Raw genomic sequence first — 17299 nt, forward strand, 5'->3', positions numbered from 1 at the left:
AAATTCAACAGCACCACTTTTCACTAAACTTCTAACCTCACATCTGGATGAATAAGTTTAAAGTGTACCTAAAAATCCTACAGTGCGGATTGCGACGTTTTTTATACAGATTATTTCTTGTATACACTTGTATAGTAGAAAGTACAGACAGTTCTAAATGCGCCGAATAGATAACTACAGTTTAAAATGAGTGTTTAAAATTACCGGTACTTTAAAGTACCGTCGGGACACAAAGGGTTAAAAACCTCTTTAAGTGATATTAAATTCCTTAAGTTTGAAATTAGGAAGATTGGTTCAGATAGAGTAAAGGTGTTGTAGGTGGTGCTGGAAGCGGCTGTCGACACCGACGTAGCTATCTAGTTTGCGTTCCCCTCCGCAGCCCAATTATGCGGTTATGCAGTTGTTTGATTAATTAGCCGTTTGGTTAATGGGCCGCTCGATTTAATTATCTTAACACAATGCACTGTCAATTGCATATAATCGACGCAGCAACATCGTTTAGGGCGGCCCATTGGCGGACTTCGCCATTTATCCAAACTTTCCACAACTTTCAAAATAAAAACATGTATTTAATTAATCAGTAAATACTATGTGTTTGTTTGGTTTATTTCAACTGTATCAAAAAGGTACAATTTTTAACTTCATTTAAGGGGTTGATCTAGATAATATTAACTTCTTGATTCTTTCACTTTAGCTCGAGATATCAAGTATCCTCTCCATTCTTCCGGTAGTTTTGTTAAAACAGAAAAGAATTCAAGTGAAATATCCCGCGCTCGCTCAACTTCCACCCCGAAACTTTCCCAAACAAGTTTATGCATCGTCCTTATCTCGAAACCTCTTCTCCTCTTGTTTTTCTTGCTTCAAGAATTTTCGAGTGGGGACACGCACGCGACAATCTTCATCGAACAGAACGACTCTGTGACCTCTCGATCGGTCGAACTCGAACCATTTTTCTTTGACGTCGAATTTTCACCTGCTCCTCCGGCATCATCCGTAACATGTTTGGCGTTCCGTTTTTCGATGACATCAAACCTTTCGAGTAAGTACACGTCGGAAAACGTCCTTATTTTTAAATTCGATGAACATCGATCCAAAACGGTCACGTGCCTTCGTGTTTGCCGTTTCCCTTTCAACGGCCTCTCGGGATTGGATTTGCATGTGTTTCTTATTTACGGGGACCACGATGTTCTTCCAAGTCTCATGCCTTCCCCCTTTTTTTTTTTACCAAGAGAACGCGTAACACAATGGATCCCGTTTGATGTTTTTTATATGCTCACCCGGGTAGAAATTTCTGAGTGAGTTTATCCCACGTAGTGTAAAAATAACATCATATAGGAAATAGAGCATGTTGTAATTTTTTTTTAAATTTTATTATTCGTTAAATGGCAATCGGATTTTACTATTATATTTTTTATATTAGAACAGATGTCTAATTCCTTCATTTTCATTAATTAACGCTAATACTATCACTAGAAGTGTCAATTCTAATGAAAGTGCTAGTGTTAGTTTTTTAATTCAATTAACACCGGATGTGGAAGTCTTCGTACTTGTAGTAACTGTCCTTATTGTTAATTAATACATTATTAATTAGGTTTTGATTAAATCGAAATTTAATATTGATTAATTAGATAGATAATAAGATTTAATACATTACTGAATTTAATTTGAAAAATTGTTTTTTCATTCAAGCTATATTATTCTGTAAGATTCTTAATTTCTTGTGTAGGGACTCTTCATCCGCTTAATACTTTAAAAGACACGCCCCGAAGGTCACCGTCTATCCGCATCTCATTAACACAGAAACTAATTTCGCTTTTGACCCCTTTTAATAGCTTTCGAGGCGGGGGTGGCAACATTTCTTAAGGGGGAGTTTCATTAAGCCGGCTAAGGTCCCCCGCTCTTTCTCTATTGCCACGTCCACCTAATTGAGAAATATTTTCGCGTAACAAGTTCCGGAAAAGCGCAATATCCAAAAGCAATCGGGAAAATACGGAAAATCGTAACAGATTGTCAGGAAGTTGCGTTTTCGTAATCTGATACGTGATTTTTCGGCGATTGTAATTGCGTTCGAGAGGATTGGCTTCCTATATTTTCTCTCGGACCTGTCTCCCTTAGGAAATCACCCTCGGTGACGGGGCGAAATTAGAAAGTCCTATCTCTTCCAGATTTTCCTTTCTGAAATCGTCCTCGATTGACTCGAAATCCGCTTGTTCACGGATTTTAATGGACCATAGCAACAAACCTCACAGCAACAAACTTTTACCCGTAATTTCCTATCTACTTTCTTAGCTGATATCTTCCTTATAATTAAGGATAGCGAAAAACTAAATGCACCACATGAAAGCTTGAATCTTTCTCTATCTAAAACCGGGTTTTCGTCTGCCGATAAGTTGATATTAAGATCAATAAAAAATGAAGAACACCGCGCTGTACTTAAAATAGCTCAAAATCACCAAACTTCAAGGCCTTGTGCAATTGTTACGAAACCGAATTTTACAAAACTGTTATCACAGTCAGAAAGGGCGCTCCTTCAGCTATCTTAATCCGGGTTTTCGTCGGTCAATATCTGTCGGCGTCATGCTTAAATCACCCTTAATGTCCATCCCTACACGCAGAAACGCTTAAACACTCTTCCTCTAAACAACTTTCTTATTTGATAGGGAGAAAACTATAGAAACATATCTATCTTATTGAAAATTTTCTGCTCTTTCTAGTGGGGTATAACACGCGGCGATCACGCGTACTTGCACACGTATATTTTTGGCCAAAAACTGCTAAATTCACACGTTTTAGCCATTCTTAAACCCTGTTGGGGTCGATAACTTTCTTATATGAGCAGGAGAAAACTCTAGAACCATATCTATCTTATTGAAAATTTTCTGCTCTTTCTAATGGTGTCTTTTAATAACAATTATACACTTTAATTTAACAACAATTATTAATTAAAGTTATACAGGATGATCAGAAATGTGCGTCAAATTTCCGTATCTCAAAAAGTTTATTTTTTTAAATAACAACTCTACTTTTTTCCCTCACCACCGTATTATATGCTGAAAAATGAGGAGACTTTGTGATTACATCCCATACTAGTAGAGTTACTAGTAAACATACTAGTAGACTTTAAATTTAGTTACTTTACTGTAGACTTTAAAATGCGCACACCCAATATTCGCAAAAGATTTGAGTAAACCTTAACTGGAAAGACATGTTTAAATTTTTTAAAAATTGTGCCATTCCTTCCATCCCGCTAATTTTGACCCATCTCAATTCCAACGGCAGTTATTCCAGCAAGATGGCGCGCCACCACACCTCAAGAAGCTACTAAATCAGTTTTTGACACTCAGGGAATTGTTTAAAATAATTGGTTACCATAGTTACTCATGGCTACTGCTATTTTTATCATTTATATAAATTTGAAGTAAATAAAGTTTAAACTAATTTTTCTCGACAATTTTGTTATTTAACCAATATTAATATTGAATGTATAGTCTCCCATATTTCTGGTGGTTTTTATGACCCTCAGAAACAGTAGTGGCAGTAATTATCATCCGGAAAAAGTATCTGGACATGATTTATGATAGGTCCTCCTAGGGAACTAGGTCCAGGGACGCACTTCTTTTTTATTTTAATTTAAATTCATCAAAATAAAACAGAAATGTAGTAAAGAATATAAATTTACTTATACTTAAATGATTTTACAAAAAAAAGCAAGTATTAATTTATAATATAAAAATTAAAACATATTTGTTATAATTATCTTAGAATTAGTTTTTCACACTAAATAATAAATTTTATAATAATAATCATAAATTATTTAAGCAAATGTACTTTTTAGATAGATTTAAATAAATTGTTGTATTTTCACACAAAGTAATGATATTTAAGTTTTTAAATATTATGTTATTGAAATTTTCGTTAATGTGGACCTGAACAACTCACGCCAAAGTTTGGGGTTCGTAAACTACCTGTATACAACCCCATCTTTGTTCGTTATATGACTGCAATGAAGTCATAAAAACCACCAGAAATATCGGAAACTATACTAGATTCAGAAAAAAATCTTCTTTTGTATTCCGTAATAAAAATGGGGGATTGCCATTTGAAAAAAATATCGATTGCGTCATAACTCGTTAAACCGTTTAACGGGTAAATTATTTTTTCGTTTTTAGAAACGATTTAGTTATGGTAATGCAACTATTTGACCTTATTGACAAGTGGTCTCTGTAAAAGCCGCTAACCGTTAAAGGGTTAAAAATGAGGGAACAATTTTGAAGTCTATACCAAAAAATTGCACAAAAGTTAAATCTTTAGATCGATTTCAGGGATTTTTCCATAAATCGTTTATAATGATTTTCACCCAGGTCGTCGTGACACACTCTGTTACAAATGCTCCAATCCACAACGTTAGTAGTTTTTGGCGCAAAACGTGTTTGTGCAAGCGCGCGATCGCCGCGTGTTATACACCACTACAAAGAGCAGGAAATTTTCGATAAGAAATATATGGTACTAGAGTTTTCTTCTGCTCATATAAGAAAGTTATCGACCCAAACAAGGTTTAAGAATGGCTAAAATGTGTTAATTTAGCAGTTTTTGGCCAAAAATGTACGTGTGAAACGTGTGATCGCCGCGTGTTATACATCACTAGAAAGAGCAGGAAATTTGCGATAAGATAGATATGGTTCTAGAGTTTTCTCTTGCTCATATAAGAAAGTTATCGACCCGAACAAGGTTTAAGAATGGCTAACACGTGAGAATTTAGCAGTTTTTGGCCAAAAATGTACGTGTGAAACGTGTGATCGCCGCGTGTTATACATCACTAGAAAGAGCAGGAAATTTTCGATAAGATAGATATGGTTCTAGAGTTTTTTCCTGCTCATATAAGAAAGTTATCGACCCGAACAAGGTTTAAAAATCGCTAAAACGTATGAATTTTGCAGTTTTTGGCCAAAAATGTGTGCAAGCGCGTGATCGCCGCGTGTTATACATCACTAGAAAGAGCAGGAAATTTCAGATAAGATAGATATAGTTCTAGAGTTTTCTCCTGCTCATATAAGAAAGTTATCGACCCGAACAAGGTTTAAGAATGGCTAAAATGTGTTAATTTAGCAGTTTTTGGCCAAAAATGTACGTGTGCAAACGTGTGATCGCCGCGTGTTATACATCACTAGAAAGAGCAGGAAATTTCCGATAAGATAGATGTAGTTCTAGAGTTTTCTCCTGCTCATATAAGAAAGTTATCGACCCGAACAAGGTTTAAATTAAAAATCGCTAAAACGTATGAATTTTGCAGTTTTTGGCCAAAAATGTACGTGTGCAAGCGCGTGATCGCCGTGTGTTATACATCACTAGAAAGAGCAGGAAATTTCCGATAAGATAGATGTAGTTCTAGAGTTTTCTCCTGCTCATATAAGAAAGTTATTGATCCGAACAAGATTTAAGAATGGCTAACACGTATTAATTTTGCAGTTTTTAGCCAAAAATGTACGTGTGAAACGTGTGATCGCCGCGTGTTATACATCACTAGAAAGAGCAGGAAATTTGCAATAAGATAGATATGGTTCTAGAGTTTTCTCCTGCTCATATAAGAAAGTTATTGATCCGAACAAGATTTAAGAATGGCTAACACGTATGAATTTTGCAGTTTTTAGCCAAAAATGTACGTGTGAAACGTGTGATCGCCGCGTGTTATACATCACTAGAAAGAGCAGGAAATTTCCGAGAAGATAGATATGGTTCTAGAGTTTTCTCCTGCTCATATAAGAAAGTTATCGACCCGAACAAGGTTTAAGAATGGCTAACACGTGAGAATTTAGCAGTTTTTGGCCAAAAATGTACGTGTGAAACGTGTGATCGCCGCGTGTTATACATCACTAGAAAGAGCAGGAAATTTCCGATAAGATAGATATGGTTCTAGAGTTTTCTCCTGCTCATATAAGAAAGTTATCGACCCGAACAAGGTTTAAGAATAACTAAAATGTGTTAATTTAGCAGTTTTTGGCCAAAAATGTACGTGTGCAAACGTGTGATCGCCGCGTGTTATACATCACTAGAAAGAGCAGGAAATTTACGATAAGATAGATATGGTTCTAGAGTTTTCTCCTGCTCATATAAGAAAGTTATCGACCCGAACAAGGTTTAAGAATGGCTAACACGTGAGAATTTAGCAGTTTTTGGCCAAAAATGTACGTGTGAAACGTGTGATCGCCGCGTGTTATACATCACTAGAAAGAGCAGAAAATTTTCAATAAGATAGATATGTTTCTATAGTTTTCTCCCTATCAAATAAGAAAGTTGTTTAGAGGAAGAGTACTTAAGCGTTTCTGCGTGTAGGGATGGACATTAAGGGTGATTTAAGCATGACGCCGATAGATATTGACCGACAAAAACCCGGATTAAGATAGCTGAAGGAGCGACCTTTCTGACTGTGATAACAGTTTTTTAAAATTCTGTTTCGTAACAATTGCACAAGGCCTTGAAGTTTGGTAATTTTGAGCTATTTTAAGTACAGCGCGGTGTTCTTCATTTTTTATTGATCTTAATATCAACTTATCTTTACGAAAACCCGGTTTTAGATAGAGAAAGATTCAAGCTTTCAAGTGGTGCATTTAGTTTTTCGCTATCCCTAATTATGAGGAAGATATCAGCTAAGAAACTAGATAGGAAATTACGGGTAAAAGTTTGTTGCTATCGTCGCACGGGTTTTTATTGGTACATTTCTCGTGCGTACGTACATTAACAATAAGAGAGTAATTTTCCTGTTTGCGGGATGTCATTATATACGGAACGCTCTTGGTCATTATCTATTGTGCATTGACGCGAGTCCAATATCGAAGCTTTGCTAAAGCCGATTTTCGGTTTTAATCTATGTAAATTCAAAGTAGCGTCTGTGCCGCCGTAACCACTCAATTTAAATAAGTGCTTTGACACAAAGGACTAACCAACTGAGTGGCTTTCCTGCTTTATATAGCTCGGACACTACTTCGTGTCCAACAATCACTAGAAACCGTTTACGCTTCGCCTCCGGAACCTAATAAATCCGTCATCTGTCCGCAACTATTCTACACCCCAAGTTATCTTTAATACATTTACATTAACATTTTATGATTATTCTCCAAGTTGAAACATGATTTTAGGGAAAACCACCGAACCTTAGGTGGGTACTTAGAGATGCAGATCTCTCAGAAACCGGGACAATAATCCCCACTCAAGGTTCCCTTTAACTGAATAACCAACTAACAGATTTAGGCCTTTCCCCTCGTTTTTCAGGGAAAGTCGGCTCGCCGCCGCGCTGAAATCCGATCAGGGGCTCCGCAACCCACGCGGGCGAACGTCATAAAGTATTCAACAAGTTTTCCCTCGGCGGCGGCGCGTACTTTCTACCCGTTCCCCCGTAACGTTCCCGGTTGTTCCCGGAAAGTCATCCAGACGAAGAGTGACACGTGCCGTCTCTCCCTGACGTCACTCAGAACGAACGCGACCGACGCGATTTTCCGGTTTTCTGCTCCCAGCCGACATTTCGTCCAAAAAGCATGTACTTTGTGCAGGGCGAATTGGATATGCTCTGGAAATCCCCGGAGAGGTGCCACGAAATATTAAAAACTCCCCACAAAACGAAACGAAAGCAATGTTTGCAAACAGTGGAATTAAACTTAACATAACTACTTAACTTCAAACTTTTCAACGAAAAAGACCGCTTTTGAAAAAATCATTTAGTTTTTAAGATATCAATTTTCGGTCATTTTTAAAAAATATATACAATTTTTTCAAATTTATACCTTTTATTGCCATTGCTATTTATATATTTAAAATTTTGGCTGTTGACGTTGATGTTAGCTTGTTCGGTTGCAGCTCCCTGGCGATGAACAACAATAACAACAATCTGGCGCTAAACAACAACAACCTTAATACAACTACGACGGCGACGACGACGACGACCGTTTCGACGCAGATGAAAAACGAAAACGAACTGGACCAACCCGATCCCGACAACATCAAAATGTTTGTCGGCCAGGTGCCGCGGTCGATGGACGAAGAAGACCTTCGAAAAATGTTTGAGGAATTCGGTCGTGTACATTCCATTAACGTTCTCCGAGATAAGGTTACAGGATCAAGTAAAGGTTAGTAAAATTACTTCGTTTAAACTAATCTTATAATCGTTGTAAAGCAGGCAATGTGTTACATAATATCATTTTATACGTATCGTATGTAATGATTACGATTACAACACTACAAACTGACAGCGATTCCTCATCTAACGAAAGAGAGGCGCCGAGAGACGCTTCTGTAAGCTGAGAAAGGTGTGAAACATCACGCCCTGCATACGACGCTTTCAGTAATTAAGCTCTAACCTAATTAAGCAACCTTGCAAAGCTTCTCTCATTTAGAAGCTTTCCGCTATATACGGGTTGAAAACGTTGGAGTTTCGTGTGAACACTGAAAAAAAGTTCCATATTAAATTTAAAAAACTGATTTGAATCGTTAACAATATTGTTATAACATTCCAAGTAAATATTGATGATTTTTTTTTCATTAAAATTTTTTATATTTGAATCCAAGTTTTTACCTCTCATTAAATTTTGAAAACTTTAATATAAATGATTTTAACTTAGAAAAAATGGATTTGTTAATGTTATGATGGATTTGTTTATTATTTTAATAATTAAATATCATTCAATAGATCTATCTTTCAGTTGATTTGTAATAGTTCAAACAATTATTACATCCATTAGTAACGTTGTTTAACAGCGGTTCAGTAACGCTTCAAATCTGGTATTACGGTGATAATTGTAGATCAAAGCTTTATATTTTAGTTGTTGTTTATGAAGATAAAATAAGCCAATTATCAAATCACTGAAACCCATCTGCTCCCGAACTAAATATATAATACCACCGCAATTCATATCGAAATTTTAAATCTTTCAACTATACATTACGCTAATGGGCCGTATTTGTTTCGCAATTCCTATTATTTCCGCTATTATTAACATAAAAGACTTGATTACGGGTTGATTAATATCTAAATCATCCTTCTATTTAAATTAAATTATTTGAAAAAATTACAACGCAATATCTTAAATAATCGATTTTATAAAAATGATATTATTGAAAAAGTTATTATGCTGCGATGTTTTTGAAGATATTATTTATCTTCTATTAGAGTAGTTATAAATGCACAAATTTATATACTCTATTTTTTAATTCAGAGGAGTATTTTCAGATTGAAGCGCCAAAAAGTTACTATTGGTCAGTTCTAAGCAAAAATTACACTAGGAAAATTCGAGATGTTACCGGCCGCCTAGGAACAACGGGTTTAGCTGCACGTCTCTCAGTTTTACCCAAACTGAATGATTCTAGTTCTAGGTCTTGTGTTAGTTCTAGTGATAGTGCTAGTGTAAAACTAGAACCAACACTAGAACTAGAAAATATCGGGTTTAGTCGTGCGCCTGAAACGTTCTAGTTCTAAGTCTAGTGTTAGTACTAGTTTTAATTCAATAAAAATATACAACATAGTAATATCTTATGCTAACTAGCGCTACCTACCACTGCCACTAGAACTAACACTAGACTGAGAAGTAGAAACATCGGATTTAGCCGCACGTCTCTCAAGACGACTAAACCCCAATGATTCTAGTTCTAGGTAGGTCTTCTGTTAGTTCTAGTGCAAAACTAGAACACTAGACCAAGAACTAGAAACATTCGGATTTAGCCGCACGTCTCTCAAGACGGCTAAACCCGACTGATTCTAGTTCTAGGAGTTGTGTTAGTTCTAGTGATAGTGCTAGTGTAAAACTAGAACTAACACTAGTGATAGTGCTACTGTAAAACTAGAACTAACACTAGTGATAGTGCTACTGTAAAACTAGAACTAACACTAGACCGAGGACTAGAAACATTCGAGTTTAGCCACACGTCTCTCAAGACGGCTAAACCCGACTGATTCTAGTTCTAGGAGATGTATTAGTTCTAGTGATAGTGCTAGTGTAAAACTAACACTAGTGATAGTGCTACTGTAAAACTAGAACTAACACTAGTCCGAGAACTAGAAACATTCGGATTTAGCCGCACGTCTCTCAAGACGGCTAAACCCGACTGATTCTAGTTCTAGGAGTTGTGTTAGTTCTAGTGATAGTGCTAGTGTAAAACTAGAACTAACACTAGTGATAGTGCTACTGTAAAACTAGAACTAACACTAGACCGAGGACTAGAAACATTCGAGTTTAGCCGCACGTCTCTCAAGACGGCTAAACCCGACTGATTCTAGTTCTAGGAGATGTATTAGTTCTAGTGATAGTGCTAGTGTAAAACTAACACTAGTGATAGTGCTACTGTAAAACTAGAACTAACACTAGTCCGAGAACTAGAAACATTCGGATTTAGCCGCACGTCTCTCAAGACGGCTAAACCCGACTGATTCTAGTTCTAGGAGTTGTGTTAGTTCTAGTGATAGTGCTAGTGTAAAACTAGAACTAACACTAGTGATAGTGCTACTGTAAAACTAGAACTAACACTAGACCGAGAACTAGAAACATTCGGATTTAGCCGCATGTCTCTCAAAACGGCTAAACCCGACTGATTCTAGTTCTAGGACTTGTGTTAGTTCTAGTGATAGTGCTAGTGTAAAACTAGAACTAACACTAGTGATAGTGCTACTGTAAAACTAGAACTAACACTAGACCGAGAACTAGAAACATTCGAGTTTAGCCGCACGTTTCTCAAGACGGCTAAACCCGAATCATTCTAGTTCTAGATCTTGTGTTAGTTCTAGTGATAGTGCTAGTGTAAAACTAGAAGTAACACTAGACCGAGAACTAGAAACATTCGGGTTTAGCCGTGCGTCTTCAAACTCGTAACTCTTAAGCTTTAGAGCAGACGTTAGTATATTATACTAAGTTATATTTAAGTAAATATCGATTAATTAAATTCGAACCCGTTTGTATAGATATAGAAGAGGTTGAAGTAATCCATTTCGAAGGTTTTAATCGCCGGATTAAGGAGGGCCGAAGTCGCTAATTTATTGCGCTCGAAGCGAACTTCCTCGCTGCGTAACTTATCTAATACTGTATAATGCAGCCGCCCCCGGTAGGTGCTTCTCGGTAGTGGGCTTCGGTTGACGTCTCTCGGTGGGAACTCCGGCCTCGTTAGGGCTTCGTAATTTACGAACGTTAAGGTCTCGGCAAACGAGGCGCGTTCATCTTGATCTGCGTATTTATTAAGGGATCCGCTGACACCGCACGAAACATTAGTTTACATACGACAAGCGTGAGGTAGTTAGAAAGGGGGAGATAATTTATTTTCAGCGGTTAACAGTTTTGGTATTGACATTATTGTTGAATTTGATTTGATTTAGCTCTTTATATTCAATTGATAGATAGATTAATTCAACAGTTGAGAGTATTAGTGTTCGTGCCACGGTCTGCTAATGGGCTCTAAGATTTGCGGGTTGAGATTATACGGCGCCTGGAGTCTAAGACGTCCCGGCGCTTGTGTACAAACCCGCAGCTGATAGTAGTCGGGGCGTTGCGTTCAACAGATCCGAGATTTAATTCGAGAAGATAGCATCTGAGAGTCGCAAGGGAATGGAGGAGAGAAAAATAAACGACAAGATTGTCTGGGAAGTTTAGCTATTGATCGTTACTGTACGGGAGTTCTCTTAGTTGCGCCTTCTTTCTGTTTGTATTAAATTTTCTTTTAAATTTCATTCTTCTCTAATAGTCTCGTTGAGCGCGAACATAAAAGACTTCGAGAGAATATAAAGTTTTAATCAATAACATAATTATAATATAATTTAAAATTTCATTACGAATTACGTTTTTGTTCCATCCTGCCATTAATGACCCAACATGGATTTTCAATATTTCGAATGGCATCATTACGTGTAATGGGGTTTCGAGGTTATTTTGGCATTTATTGGAACCATTCCGGGCTGATAATTGTATTATGAGCAAAATTACATTCGTTCGAAAATTTACCGATTTAACTTGTTTTAACTACATTAATTTTTATAAACTTAAAAAGAGATAGTTATCAATTTAAGATTAATATTTAATGTAATAAATGAAATTCTTGCGAAAGAAGATCCTTAATCTAAGCGGGAGCAATTAAAATGAAATTTTCAACTTTCCCTCGAGTATGAGGGAAATTCCCCCTTTCGTCCGGCTTAATTTAATCGACCTGGATAGCCTAATTAAAAATTAATTCGTTTCGTACTTTGATCAATTACGAAAAGCTACCGTTGCAAATCTGTCGATTTTTTTCGGTCCCTTTGAAACAGGAAACCAAAGAAATGAGAGAACGGTGTAATCGAAAAAAGATTAAAAATGGCTAATGGCAATTAAAAGTTCGATATGGGGTATTATTACGGAAAGTAAGAGTTTCCCTTCCGATAGAAGGGGGACGAGGAAAAGAACCTCTCCTTCAGGTAACGCAGTAAGTGCAAATCCCTATTAAAAGGGAGCAGTTCTTTTTTACGACAGGCCTCGCCCGCGTAAGTGTTTTCGGTTTACCGCGGCCAACTCTGCACCGTTTTTTCACTTTGCTCGAAATGGGCTAAAGCTGTAAATACTACCGACCGCCCGCGGTCGTAAAAAAGTAGAACGTTTCGACCATTTTCTCCTCTCCGAGATCTTAAAATTATCTTTCGTTTCTTTCTTGCATAATTCATATAAGTACACGTGGGATAAACACACTTAATTTATCCCCAAACAATACATATTTGATCTGCACCCAGAGTACTAACAGAAATTTCATACAAAAAAAGTCCCGAGATCGGATCTTCTGGACGTTCCGAATTCAAAACAGAAATCAATCCATTTCGGCGTGGGACGAATGCGAACGGATTCGCAACGGATGGAACCCGGGAGGAAGATAAGATTCGATTTATGATTGCGTCCAGCGAAGGCCGTCGATGTAAACGACGCTATCTATAGGATACGCTTCCTACTACGAACCGGGTACGACAGATATACGCGCCTATTTATGTTCCCGTAGGATAACAAATTCAGTTTGCGTTAGCAAAACCCAACAAATAGACGTCTCTCGGAAGATTGACCGATCCTGACAAAGTTTAGATTTATGGGGAAGATCATTCATAGTTTACTACTTATATAATAGACTGCTGCAAACATTTTTCGGTTTGCAATGTAAAATATGTAAATCGTCGAGAAAAAGTTTTAAAAGAAGGTACGTTATCTTTATAATGCCGTTGAAATACATTTAGAAAAGGATCATCTCGAGAAAAGAGGACGTTCGATAAAAGCGGTCTTGATATACAGTCCTCTATGAGGCCATTACACTACCATCCGCCAGGAAATCATGTATGTGAAGATAACTGCCCTATTTTGCTGGTCGTAATGTCCTCGTCCTCGGGTACGCTACATGTCTAGAGAAAATGATAATACCGTTCTAAATTTCAAAAGAATTACGTATATTATAGTTTATTTTCGGTATAAAGTATAATTCTCAAAGAAACCGTTTATTCGTACTTTTTTTAGGGATCTTGATGTGCATAAAAGTTTTCTTGCCCCATGCCGAAAAACACATCAAAGCGACCCGAGGAGTTCGTCCGTTTCCAAGATCGGCCGTTATTTGAATGTCGGCGGCTCGTGTGTCATTAGGGGGTCGAGTCCTTTTTCTTTCACGACCACAACACGACGGCGCTCTCTGCGGCTTTTTCGTGTCTAACGGCCATAAACAGTACAGAAGGAAGCGAACAAAAACATGTCCTTTTGTAACGGTACGCTGCAAACTCTAGATTACAACCGTATCATAGATCGCCTCTTTGTCCATCAACATTCACTACTTAGACCACCCTACAAATAATGAGAGAGTAAATTATAAAACAATGGTGTTGTTTCTAAATTAATGGAATTAATTAACCTGCAGAGAATTTGTTTGTTTGTAAGATAAAATTGGTCTTCTCGGTCAAACACTTTGATTTATGATTATTAAGATTATAAATATATGGAAAATTTGACGTAATTTATTTCTTATTAATGGATTTCATTTTTGGTGGAGGTGCCGGTAACATTGTACAATGAAAAGTTTTGGAATGCGTCTATTACAAGAAGTCTATTCCGCCTAACTCATATGATGCTTTACCACACGGATTATTCTTCGATAATAATTTTAACTTAAAATTAATTAGTGACATTGATGTGCTAAATCCAGTACACTGTATATCATCCAATGGGGTTGTGTTGGCCTCACATTTAGTTAATAATAATAATAGTTTGATCATCAGATGTATACAAAAAAAATTACAAATATAAGAATAAAATATTTCAAATAAATAGCTACGATGATCAAACTTATGATGAGGTTCAATATGTACTGATCTTCCACCTCACCATAGAACAAAAAAGAAAAACAGAAATTAATCACTGAAGCGATAATGTTTGTGTTGAACATTTTGTTATCCCTAAGAGCTGGAAGACGTCTTTAGTCAAGACTCTCCTTAAGATATCAAATCTTGTAGAGACGAAGGACCTTAAACCAATTCACTTACAGCCTATTTTGTCTAAAGATTTTGAAAAACCTATTTCTAAGCAAGTATATGAATATGTCCAGATATGTGACATATTTCCAAAATGACAGTCGGGATTTCGTTAGGAACATAGCACAACAACAACTTTAATTATTATATAATATACAGGGTGAGTCGGGAGGAACGGACCAAACTTTAGGAGTGTATTGTACGCTTGAAAATAATGTAAAAAAACTCATATGTTGTTATCCGATTTTCATTTGTTTTCAATTGATTGCATAACTACAGTTAAACATTTAACGTAGATTTGACAGTTTGATTTGCATTAAGTGCTATAAAATGCCAAGTACTTATTCACATTTAGAACATACAGACATGTTATTTGTATATAGTTTTTGTAACGGGAGTGCTACAGCTGCTGCAGATGAATATCGTCAACGGTTTCCAAATCGCAGACATCCTAATAAAAACGTTTTTATTAGGGTTTTCAATAAACTGCGCGAAACCGGTACACTTCCCAGCGTTAAAGTAACATCTGAACGAGCTACGCGTCAATGTTTAAATGAAGTAGAACATATTTTGGATCTAGTAGAAGAAGATGCAACGACCAGCTCACGCAGAATTGCTGTTCAATTAGACATCCCACAAAAGAGAGTAATAAACACACTCCACGAGGAATGCTTATATCCATACCATTTAGGTAAGGTACAACATCTACTGCCGGAAGATTATGTTCATCGTTATGATCATCGTGTTGTATCGCATATTTTTTTCACGGATGAAGCAACATTTACTCGCGACGGCCTACATAATACTCGTAATAGTTACGTATGGTCCAATGAAAATCCCCATGCAACAATCGAAAACAACTTTCAACACAAGTTTTCGATAAATGTGTGGTGTGGTATGATCAACGGTTATTTAATTGGCCCTTTCATTTTGGAGAATCGCCTCACAGGAAACCATTACCTAGAGTTTTTACAAAATGAATTAAATGATTTACTGCAGGATGTTCCTCTAAACATTAGAAGGCAAATGTACTTTCAACACGATGGAGCTCCGGCGCATTTCGCTCGTCAGGTCAAGCAACATTTGGACGAAAGGTTTCCAGGGCGTTGGATTGGTCGTGGTGGTCCTATTAGTTGGCCTCCAAGATCTCCAGATCTCACAGCACTTGATTATTGTTTGTGGGGATGGTTCAAAAGTGAGGTATACGAAGACAAAGTTAACACTAGTTAACATTAAGTAGTTAATATTAAGGAAAATCATGCAGCAATTAGGAAAGCAACAAGAGCTCTTAGTAAACGAAGCCGGAAATGTTTAGAAGTTAATGGCGATATTTTCGAACAATTACTAAAATAACGCTGATGACCCATTTAATGTATAAGATTTTGTTTAATTGTAGTTATGCAGTAAGAGTTATGCAATAAAAAAAAATAAAATAAAAGAAAATCGGATAACAACATATAAGTTTGGTCCGTTCCTCCCGACTCACCCTGTATAATTATTATTATATATACAGTGCGTTTCAAAAGTAACGGATAAATTCGATATTAATTATTTTAATTATTATAAACAAGTTATGAAAAAATCGCTGAAACGGGTCTAAAGATTTAAATTTTTTGCAATTTTTGGTGTATACTTTAAATTTTTTCCATTTTTAAACCGCCATTTTTAAACGGATATTTTTCTGAATTATGTACAATAAATATTAATATCGGTTACATAAGAAAATTTTCGAGAAAAATTAATATAAAGTTTCATTATTTCCCATTCATTTGATATAAAAATTTTTTATTATTTTTTATCAAAAAATAGTATAGTTCATTTTTTTTTCTATAATACCTGTCAAATTGTTGTAAAGTTGGCAAAATTAACAGGGAGTTGTGCAGGGAGTTTTTGTTTTATCATGTTTTGAAATAGATATGTCACACTAACGTTTGAGCTTTCGTTATTCAAAAAGAAAAGGTGCATAAAAAATGTCGTGGGGTGTTTATTTGCCATTTAGTTACTTAGAAAAGGTGTTTTGTTCTATTTAATTACTTTGTAGCACGTTTTTACAATAAACGTGTATTTATCTAAAAATTTATTACCTCAACTATTTAGTTACTGAAAATGTTACTAAAAATCAGGAAAACAACATAAATTTTATAAGGGTCCTAGATAATACCAACCCTAAAAAATTTACATTGACAAGTATTATAGAAAAAAACGTAACCATGGCACCAATTGTTTTGATTTAAAATTTCCAAGTGTCAAAATTCGTTTGATGCAACAAGCTATTGCTACTTTTGTATCTCAAGTGCAGTAGTAATTATAATTAATTTAAACAAATAATTTTGAATTTTGACATTTAGAAATGTCAAATCAAAACAATTGGTTGCCATGGTTACGCACGGCTACTACTATTTTTTATATCAAATGAATAATGAAACTTTAAATTAATTTTTCTCGAAAATTTTCTTATCTAACCGATTTTAATATTTATTGTACATAACTCAGAAAAAAATCCTCTTTCAAATTCCGATATAAAAAATGGGGTGTCCCATTTAAAAAAAACTTCGATGACATCATAACTCGTTTAAAAATGGCGGAAAAAATTTAAAATAAACACCAAAAAATTTAAATCTTTAGACCCGTTTCAGCGATTTTTCATAAATTGTTTGTAAAACGTTACTTTTAAAACGCACTGTAACGAGTGTTCAACAATGATTGTAAGGTGTTTGAATTTCCCGCTTTTGCGTTTAATTTTTAGGTTGGTATGAGAAAACTAATAAGCATAGGCGTATCATAGGAAAAATTCGGAAGGCATTAAAA

General features: G+C 36.0%; 1 protein-coding gene across 20 annotated transcripts in view; it reads left to right on the forward strand.

Annotated features, from left to right (window-relative positions):
* The window catches only part of LOC111417928 (CUGBP Elav-like family member 1), a 207176-nt gene that overhangs the window by 121388 nt on the left and 68489 nt on the right, over positions 1 to 17299 (forward strand). For 13 of the 20 annotated variants that reach the window (XR_011642467.1, XR_011642468.1, XR_011642469.1 and 10 more), the window contains one exon: positions 7834 to 8117. Coding sequence is in view for 17 of the 20 variants with exons in the window: in XM_023050360.2 (XP_022906128.1) it covers positions 7834 to 8117 (284 nt within the window). In the remaining 3 variants the exon portion in view is untranslated. Of the gene's footprint in view, positions 1 to 906; positions 1040 to 7833; positions 8118 to 17299 lie in introns of those variants that run through there. The other 7 variants (XM_071201620.1, XM_071201618.1, XM_071201611.1 and 4 more) reach the window with 3 other exon arrangements.

Source organism: Onthophagus taurus, chromosome 2 (assembly GCF_036711975.1).
Source record: "Onthophagus taurus isolate NC chromosome 2, IU_Otau_3.0, whole genome shotgun sequence".
Classification (NCBI taxonomy): domain Eukaryota; kingdom Metazoa; phylum Arthropoda; class Insecta; order Coleoptera; family Scarabaeidae; genus Onthophagus; species Onthophagus taurus.